Source organism: Scylla paramamosain, chromosome 3 (assembly GCF_035594125.1).
Source record: "Scylla paramamosain isolate STU-SP2022 chromosome 3, ASM3559412v1, whole genome shotgun sequence".
Taxonomy (NCBI): Eukaryota; Metazoa; Arthropoda; class Malacostraca; order Decapoda; family Portunidae; genus Scylla; species Scylla paramamosain.
In genome coordinates this window covers 2,186,960-2,197,500 of record NC_087153.1, presented here as the reverse complement: position 1 = coordinate 2,197,500, position 10,541 = coordinate 2,186,960, and the positions used below count along the sequence as shown (strand labels likewise).

The window sequence follows — 10,541 nt, the reverse complement described above, 5'->3', positions numbered from 1 at the left end:
CTATTGACAAGTACCGGCTGTTGTAAGATTTCTGGGATGGTTCTTTAAATTCAATCAGGTTCTGGAGGGAGTTTCTGGCGGTTCACCTTCCCTCGTGACTGCAGGTGCTGAAGTAGCGGTGTTTGCTCAGGCAGGTGCCGTGACGCTTGCCATCAAAACACAGCAGGTGAGGAACCAAGATTCATCTCAAAGCCACTCTCTCATCATTTCGTGGAGGCTGTCTGTGTGGTGGTGTGGTGTGGGGGAGGCGATCCAGCTGACACCGCAACATCAAATCGTCTCTCTCTCTCTCTCTCTCTCTCTCTCTCTCTCTCTCTCTCTCTCTCTCTCTCTCTCTCTCTCTCTCAGCCGAAGTCTAAATAAGAACATACGAACATAAGGAGACTGCAAATCGCCGATCACTCGTCCTCCAGAAGGCAGCCTCTGTATACCGAGTACCGAGCGACTGTCTGCCATCTGTCATCCTTCACCAACCGCCTCTAATCTATGCAGTGTTCTATCGAAGGTTTCTGTCGTATTTCCACCTTCTCTATGACTCTTAACTACATTCTACCTCCCTGTCTCATCTATAGGTTTTCTCATTGCGGTACTTTTATTTTAGGTATCAATCATGTCCTCGTTCATTGTATTATTTGTAAAGCAAAGGTCTTGATCGTAATAACACCTTCCATATGGTTGTTAGACGTGTTCTTATCATCCACTACTCTGTCTGGGAAGCGACTCCTAGCCATCTCCTTGTCGAGTCTAAATCTATCATTATTTACACTTTCTTCTCTTATATGGCTACTAATCATATTCTTATCATCCAATGTTGTATTTGTGCAATGATTTCTGGCTATTGCTGGCAAATATTAATCTGTCTGGTAACTTCAACATAATGCTTTGACGAGTCCTAACCTGCTAATTTGTTACAAGACCCTTATTTATATGACCAATGAACCTTCCTAACCTTTAACAATAATTCAGACGAACGGCTTGTCCGCCACGCATCAACGCCTTTCTAAGTAATGGTGATCGGTGTGCTTTAAAGCCTTATATTTGGTCAGGTGTGTCAGTAGCTGAATGGTTACCTTCGTCCATCTTCGCGGGGAAACAAACTGCATGTCGATGTGTTTTGCAGCCTATTCTTGGTAGATTTAAGACTCAACACCTGAATGATGATTCTTGTCATGAGTATCAGCGGTGAAACAGAGACGATTAAATACAGATCCAACCGTCTTGAAACTCATCCTTGTTTGGTGTGGCCAGTAAGTCCCTCAACCCCCTGAATGATTAACTGCCGCCACCCATCTGTGGACCGAAACAAATATACAATTAGTCTACGTCCATCCTGACAAAACTATGTAAATGGAACGGAAGGAGGAGCGGAGACCAGAGGCTGAGACACGTGCGGACATGAGTCATCGCTAACACTGGAGGCTGGTGGCTTTCCTGTGTGTGTGCGTGTGTGTGTGTGTGTGTAGATCTCCCTGACAACCACAACCACAGCCACCACCACCACCGCCACCACAGAGGGTAGAGCTACATGACCTAGACAGTGTGTGATGTAACGCCTCCCTGGCTGAGGGTTACCACTCCCTGCAGTGCCCGATGCTTTCTGTGTCACCAGCAGACCAGCGTCCGTGTTGCGGCGTGGCGGGGTGTGGCGGACAGCTGTACTAACACCTAAGGACGGCCTATCGCATGAGAGAGAGAGAGAGAGAGAGAGAGAGAGAGAGAGAGAGAGAGAGAGAGAGATGGTGACGGAAGCACATTAGTTCGCATGTTTATTATACTACATTATTAATCATTTTCTAATATGGTATCTATGATTTACATTTACTGACGTCTATCACCTAACTCTTTACTGGCCTGCATATGCCTCACAATTAAATAAAATCACTACCATTAGCAGTTACCACTCCTCCTCCCCTCTCCCCCCCTCTCCTCCTCCTCCAGGCATTACTAAACCACAACTAAAAACAAATCACCGCCAGACCGAACACCTGCAGAAAATAATCAATACCTCCTAAACACCCACGACTTTCATCACACTTAAAGCATCACCTCTGATCTACCTTTCATTTTCAGCCGGTCAGAGCAGCGCCTCCCAATACCCCATGGTGTGTGTGTGTGTGTGTGTGTGTGTGAGCAGGGCGGGGGAGGAAGGGAGGAGGGGAGGGAGGGAAGGGGGGGTGGGGTAGGTAATTATTTTAGCCTGAAATATGGACTCTGATAAGCAGTGAATAGCGTTGTATACTGAGGCTCGATGATGTGGTTTGGGTCAAGGTGGACGAGGAAGAGGGAAGAAGGAAGAAGAGAGAGAGAGAGAGAGAGAGAGAGAGAGAGAGAGAGAGAGAGAGAGAGAGAGAGAGAGAGAGAGAGAGAGAGAGAGAGAGAGAGAGAGAGAGAGGCTGGATAGACGAACAGACAGCGACAGGCAACCGCTAAGACAGAAAGACAGAGAAAACAACGTGTGTGTGTGTGTGTGTGTGTGTAACGTAACATCGTGCATTGCTACAGACCCTTCACACTAATTAGCCTGTCACTCCCTGAACGTGCAGCGTGATGTAATAGCCACGAACACTTCACGTCCGCCCGACCCGAACTGGAATCCTAGACAGCAAATAGGCCACTCAAATATACTCGTACGCACTTAATTATCCTCCCACTACCCCTCCTCACACCTAGATTCATAAGTACATACTAGCGATTTCTTTTCTTACTTTTTTTTTTTTTTTCCGAGGTGATAAATTGCTACGTTTCAGACCGAGACTACTTGAATCACTACAATTTTTTTTTTTCCCCACACGCACACCTTAGACTGGATTACGCATTTTCTTAGACAGGATATTCAGGTTTTCATTATCACTAGATTTCCGATCAAGTTTATTGCACTTCACTTACACACGCACACACACACACACACACATACAAAAAAAAAAGTCACTTTCTAACACACTGCAGATAAGTTTCATAGCTAGTAGATTTCCGAGCAAGTTTAGGACTTAGCTATACACGAATAAAATAAAATAGAATGAATATTGAGAACTATTTTCCTCCTCTTAGCTAACCCCGCAGTCAGGCAGCAGAGAAGCACTGGGAACGGCATTCAGTGTGTTAATCACGGCATTCCTCGTACAGTCGTGGCCAGGAATCAAATGAACCTCTGCAAGCAATTCCACTGTGTTTAGCCCTTTCCTTCACTCTTACCCCTTTAACCCTTCGACTGCTCTTGCTCTCCTTGACCTTTCCACTGCTATTTTACACATATTTCCTGAATTATTAGCCTTTTTGTGACATTTTTTCTTGTTTTACCACCACCTTCAAGCATTGTCCTGCCTAGAAATTGCAAAAAACTATTGGTCATCATCCTCTCCTTTCTTCTAGATGCTTATAAACATTTCATACATTGCTTTGAGTGCTGGGAACCGTTATACATTGCAGTGAAAGAGTAAGCAGTAATAAAATAGTCTGGTGATATAGAGAAGTAATTTAGAAAGATGTCAATGCCAGCAAATGAGTGATGAGTTGTTAGAACCTTTAAGTATCCATTAAACAGTGGTTACTCCAATCAAATAAATGTAAGTGTCATTAGCAATTAAAGAGTTTACCGCTATATGGCACTTTCTTACTTTTTTTTAATACTATGGGCATCCCTCGTTGACTTCTAGGCTTGTAAAATTGCTTACATGGAGAGAGAGAAGATAAAAGATTAAATATGAGATTAATTCTGCATCTCTTTTGGACTGCGGAAATATTTTACGTTAATTTAGTACAAAAATTAAGTGTCTAAGAAGTTGTTGACGGTTGAACTGTCAAACATTTAAAGGGTACTGAGGAGATGCAACTAGAGGTGCTAAAGAGACCTTGTATACTCCTATCACTCTTCTTGCTGCTTGTCCCGTCTTACAATGAAAATAACACTCTAGTACCTTGCACCCAAACCTCTTATTAAGCTTAACCATATTACTGTTCAACTCTTTTTTTTTTTTTCGTTATCACCTCCAAACATGTAGACGTATTTCAGATTCATCTTTATAGTAATTTTCCATATGCAGCCTCTGTAATTTAGGCAAGACAGCATTAGCCTCTTATTTTTGTGTCAATGCAAATATTCCGGCGTTCTGTATGCTAGCGAAGGACAGTCTTTGCAGCAAGAGGGTTAAGGGGAAACTATAGCAGTCAAAGAATTCACTCATCTGACCTGCTGACAATGACATTAGGAAAACCGACAACTGAGAAATTCATAACAGACCAGATGCAGAGCCATGTTCTTAAACGCTTCATCGTCTCTTCTCGACTAAGCTGTATGTTTTGCAAGACGTACTGGCAATCGTGATGGTTTTCAAGGATGCCTTTATGATTGCAGTGACAGTTTAACAAAAATTCTGCATAATCACTGTAGAAAACACCAGTGAGAATGCGACTGTTTACCTCTGTGGACTTGGAATGAAAATAGTCTTCGTGAAAGATGGAAGCGTTTAAGAATACAAACCAGTAAGTAAGCAACTGAACACTTAAGACGGTGGGGGCAAGCACGGTACATTACTCCAGTGCTAAACATGACTACATATTACACTCATGTTTCCAAGTTCTCACAAGGATGAAGACCCCGAGATAGAATACACAGAAAGAAAAAAGGAAGGAATGATGACGATGTGAGAGGAACGACGCAATACGGTGAGGGAGGAAGAAAGGTGAGGGTGAGGAGAGTCGAGTATCTGTATTGAGGAGGAGCAGCAGGAAGGAAAGCATAAGGAAGTGATAGGAAAAGGAAGAAGTCGCTGTTGTTCGTGGAAGTGGTGGTGATGGTGGGGTTCAAAAGGAAAAGGCAAGGAGGCAGGAGGGCGGGAAGTGATAGAGGGGGGATTGAGAGCAAGGCGAAGAGAAAGAATAACAGAGATAACATTGAAAGTAACACTAGAGGAGAGAAGCGAGAGGCGATAAAAGAGGCGACACGGGGAGAGAAGGAGGACTTGTTGTCGCTGTGACCTTAAAAGATTGTTTTTTCCACTACACTTGTTGCGAGAGAGAGAGAGAGAGAGAGAGAGAGAGAGAGAGAGAGAGAGAGAGAGAGAGAGAGAGAGAGAGAGAGAGAGAGAGAGAGAGAGAGAATTAATCATAAAAATAGAAATAACAATTATAGTTGGTGTAGTAGTAGTAGTAGTAGCAGTAGCAGTAGCAGTAGCAGTAGTAGTAGTAGTAGTAGTAATAATAATAATAATAATAATAATAATAATAATAATAATAATAATAACAATAATAATAATGATAATGTAGTTTAACAAGGATATTACTATTATCTTTTACTTCATACGTTACTTTACAGAAAAATTCCATCATTAAAATACAATAAAAGAATTTTCATAGCATATCCTTACATTATTACCGTTCTAACTCTTATTGTTATTATCATTACTATTTTTTTTATTTTATTATTATTATTTATTTATTTATTTATTTATTTTTATGTCAAACTTCCCACCCTCCACTCCCCGCCTCAATACTCACATACAGGCTGCGCCCCAACCAGATGTGTATGTACGTATATATATATACAGGCCAGCAGGTGAGCGTGCTCGTGTAACTACAGCCTGTGATACTACTGAGGGAACACCTGTCCTGCCTAGCCTATTTGTCTCTCACAGCATCCGCCGCCTTCCTTTTCGTGGCGCCTCACCCAGACAAACACACACACACACACACACACACACAATTTCAAGTAACTCTAGATTATGTGGCCCTTTTTGTACAATTTAATGGGAAATGGTTTACAAGAAAGCTTTCATCTAACTCTTGTAGAATGGATGTAATCTCTGCTGTGTGGTTGAGTGGGAAATTACGTATTATTTTCTTTCTTGTTATTGGAGTTTTGCCTAGTTGGAGTGTAATGGTTAGGTTGCTTGATGCTGGTTTTTGCTAAGTTGCAATTATGTATTTTTTTTTTTTTTTTTTCATTATAATTGGAGATGTGGGGGTTTAACTTTCATTCCTCCCTCTACAGCACAGCGCCACGTGACCTCGTTTCTGCTGAGCCTTAAATCAGTCACACAATCGGTTCCTTCTTCCTTTATTGACACCACATTTCTGGTTTTCGCAGCGTCTCAAGTCAGTCACACAGTTCTTCCTTCCTCCGTGACCTCGTTTCTGCGTCGCCTTAAATTAGTCTCACAATCAGTTCTTTCCTGCATTGGCACCATATGATCCAGTGTTCTGAAGCGTCAAAAATCAATCAGTCAGTCAGTCAACCTTTTCTCCCTCTGTCACACGCGTGGTCTACACATGGTGTCTCTTGGAACAATTATTTGGTATCAAGTCGAAATATTAGATGAACAAAATCAGTTAGTTGTAATGAAGCTGCAGAATTCCTACTTTTTCTTCCTTCCTTCGTTTCTTCCATGAACTATGTAACTATACTAAGCTCTGGATTGTCATTTTTCAATGCGGAAAAAATAAATAAAAATAAATAAATTTATATATATAGTTGACGGGCCACGGGGCTGCAAGGAGTAGGTTGTGTAGCGTGTGACGAGGTTGCAAAAAGTGCGTCAGAGCAAGGAGAGAGTGTACGCAATGACATTTGTTGCCATTTATAACTTTGTGATTAACGTAATTTACAAACCAATAAAAAGCTGCGCGTGACACTTTACTAATGCTGCCGCGCTGGGCCGTTTATGGTTGTCCTCCGAGCTGAGGTAATAACTTTACTCATAGAGCCTTGAATTACATGGCTGGATACCTTACATTATGCACCTCATGTAATCACTCTTCTGACACACATTTGTACTGCACAAAACCTACATACTGTTATAGTGGAAGCTATAAAGGTAAACAGTTTGGACTTCCAGCGATCACGGCAGAGACAATTGTATACGGAGAGGTAAGATGATAAGTTTTGTTGCGGTACCCTGGAGTAGACGAGCAGCTGACAGGTAAGTGGAGGAAGCAGCAGGTCTGTCCAGCAGTGTAATCATACAGTGATAATGATGATGATGATGATGATCATCATGATCAGATCAGCCAAATACAAAGTTGATGGCACAAAAAAAAACAAAAAAAAAAACACCGTGTTTATTTATTTATTTATTTATTTTTCACATATCAATATTTATATATCATATTAATGAATAAGGTCTATATATGTACATTTACATAAAAAATGTAAAAGTAGCCAAGACTGACCCATTAATTTCCTGTACAGTGCAAATTAACACAGGCTTTTGTCCAACCGGACCAACCTGTATCAGCATTAATTAAACAAGTGTCAGAAAGTGTCAAAATCTTTCAAGATCTAACTCCCCTCGTGACTTATGGCACCTAGCCAAAAACATCTCCAATAACTTTGCTTCTTCATCTTTCCTTCCTTTATTTCAACTTGATGGCACAACTGCCATCCCATCTATTTCTAGAACTGAACTCTTCGCTCAAACCTTTGCTGAAAACTCTACCCTGAACGAATCAGGGCTTGTTCCTCCCTCTCCTCCACCCTCTGACTACTTCATGTTACCCATTAAGATCCTTCGCAATGATGTTTTTCATGCCCTCGCTGGCCTAAACCCTCGGAAGGCTTATGGACCTGATGGGATCCCTCCTATTGTTCTCCGAAACTGTGCTTCGTGCTTGTACCTTATCAAGTCAAACTCTTCCAATTCTGTCTATCAACATCTTCCTTTCCTTCTTGCTGGAAGTTTGCCTAAATTTAGCCCGTTCCTAAAAAAGCTGACCATTCTAATCCCTCAAACCATCGTCCTATTGCTTTAATTTCTAAGGTTTTTAATTTATCATCAACAGGGAAATTCTTCAACATCTATCACTTCACAACCTTCTATCTGATCGAGGGCGCTCTATTGGCTTTCCTTACTGAGTCTTGGCCATCCTCCTTTAGAGATTTTAGTGAAACTTTTGCTGTTGGCTTAGGCATATAAAAACTTTTAATAGAGTCTGGCACAAAGCTTTGATTTCCAAACTACCCTCCTACGGCTTCTGCCCTTCTCTCTGTAACTTCATCTCAAGTTTCCTTTCTGACCGTTCTATTGCTGCTGTGGTAGACGGTTACTGTTCTTCTCCTAAATCTATTAACAGTGGTGTTCCTCAGGGTTCTGTCCTGTCACCTACTCTCTTCCTATTATTCATCAATGATCTTCTAAATCAAACTTCTTGTCCTATCCACTCCTACGCTGATGATACCACCCTGCATTTTTCCACGTTTTTTCGTAGACGTCCAATCCTTAAGGAAGTAAAGTTCTCGCAGGGAAGCCATAAAACGCCTGCTTTCTGATCTCCCTAAAATTTCTGATTGAGGCAGAGAAAACTTAGTATTGTTCAATGCCTCAAAAACTCATTTCCTCCGTCCATCAACTCGACACAACCTTCTAGATAACTATCCTTTCTTCTTCAAAGACATTAAACTGTACCCCTCTTGTACACTGAGCATCCTCGGTCTGTCCTTCACTTATAATCTAAACTGGAAACTTCCCTTCTTATCTCTAGCTAAAACAGCTTTAATGAAGTTAGGCGTTCTGAGTCGTCTCCGCCAGTTTTTCTCATCTTCCCCAGCTGCTAACTCTGTACAGGTGCCTTATTTGTCCATGTATGAATTATATTTCACATGTATGTAACGGGTGGAGTGGGTTCACTCATACTGCTCATTTAGACAGGATGCAATCAAAAGCTTTTCATCTTATCGACTCCTCTCCTCTAACTGACTGTCTTCAGCCTCTCTCTCATTGCCGCAATGTGGCATTTCTTGCTTCTTCTACCGCTATTTTCATGCTAACTGCTTCTCTGAACTTTTTTACAGCATGCCTCCCCTCCTCCCGCGGCCCCGCTGCACAACACTTTCTTCTTTCTCTCACTCCTACTCTGTCCACCTCTCTAGTGCAAGAGCTAACCAATATTCTCAATCAAACATCCCTGTCTCTGGTAAACACTGGAACTCCCTTTCTGCTTTTCTATTTCCTCCTTCCTATGACATGAACTCTTTCAGAAGGGAGGTTTCAACACACTTATCCTTTAATCTTTGACGACCGCTTTTGACTCTTCGGGGACCGGCACCTCAGTGGGCTTTTTTTTTTTTTTGTGCTACAGAAAAAAAAAACTTGTTTCACTCTAGATTACTTTTTAATTGTTTATTTAAAGTGATTTACATATAAATATGAGGAATAAACAAAATAACTAAACCCCCCCAAAAAAAACAATAAATCCCCCCAAAAAGTGGGTTGAGTTAAAAAAAAAAACTTTTTTTTTTCCAACCTTGGTTCTGATGGGCATGCGCTGTATTTCAGTCTTCTATGGTATTAACAGAATCTACGGAAACTTTATACTACAACTGTACTTCAGATATATTATTCCTAAGTCATTCTCTCTCTCTCTCTCTCTCTCTCTCTCTCTCTCTCGTCAGTGGAATATGAAGAAAAATGAAACAAACACTCCTTGATTTCGTTCACTTGCTAGAAGTTTCCAATCAGTTTCCAGTCTCGGACAATTTTCCAGATACTGAGCTATGAAACATGGTAAGAGATGTCAATGTGTCTCATAGCTTGTCTAAAAAAAGAAAATAAATAAATAAAATAAATAAATAAATAAAAAAAAAATACATGTACATATTTTACATGACATCCTGTTTTCGTTTTTTGCACTGTATTGAATTCTCCTCTCTCTCTCTCTCTCTCTCTCTCTCTCTCTCTCTCTCTCTCTCAAGTGTTTAGGAAATAACCGCTACAGTTGAAATTTGTCTAATACATCCCAGGCTGCAGGAAGGAATACGTCATGCACCTACATAAACTGAACATCTTAACCTAACTTGCCCAAAAGATCCCCTGCACAATAAAGTGATTTGCCTACACTTATAATTATCTTGTTGTAGAGCGGGGAAAAGTTTGTTTCCCCCTTCCTGCCACTCCTGTAATACCTAACACATGCATAGCGGCGCCCCACTCACATCTTTCCATTCTCAAAGCCTATCATGTAGTATAACAACAGAAATCAATTTACTTTTCAGTCCTTGTTGCGTTGATAATCCACAGCACCTCTTTCCCTTCAGCCTGGGCACTGGAACCACTCGTCACAATAGTTGACTCAGCACGCAACCCGCGGCCGCGCTGCTTCGTTTGCGCCGCCCATGCGCAGAACCTTAGCTGGCGACGCTGAGCCAAGGGATGCGTCATTTGTTTATTTTTATTTTTATTAATTTGAAGATGTTTATAGATTAATGAAAATATTCCATATCATAATTGTAAACTCTTGATTAGCAAAGTATCGCAAATTTCCATGGTGCTACCTTGTTTAGCCCATGTTGACAAGACACTTTTTTTATTTATTTATTTTTTTTTGTGGGTTGCGTCATTTGTTTGTTTATTTCTCTGAGTTGATGAACATTCTCCGTATCGTAATTGTAGACTCGTACATTAACAAATTATTTATTTATTCATTCTTGGTGCTACCTCGTTAAGCTCTTTGGTAATTAAAGGACACTTGTAATTGTTTATAAGCAGTTTCAAACAATTTCACCGAACACAAAATATAACAGCCACTAAAAGATTGAAGTTCACAGATAATTT

At 41.0% G+C, this 10,541-nt stretch overlaps 1 protein-coding gene across 4 annotated transcripts in view; it reads right to left on the bottom strand.

Moving 5' to 3' along the window:
* LOC135089192 (uncharacterized) overlaps positions 1–10,104 on the bottom strand; it is a 128,421-nt gene extending 118,317 nt beyond the window's left edge. The window contains exon 1 of one of the 4 annotated variants that reach the window (XM_063984558.1): positions 9,976–10,104. Coding sequence is in view for 2 of the 4 variants with exons in the window: in XM_063984520.1 (XP_063840590.1) it covers positions 1,071–1,103 (33 nt within the window). In the remaining 2 variants the exon portion in view is untranslated. Of the gene's footprint in view, positions 1–1,070; positions 1,279–5,493; positions 5,616–9,975 lie in introns of those variants that run through there. The other 3 variants (XM_063984549.1, XM_063984520.1, XM_063984529.1) reach the window with 3 other exon arrangements.
* Positions 10,105–10,541: the final 437 nt, after the last annotated feature.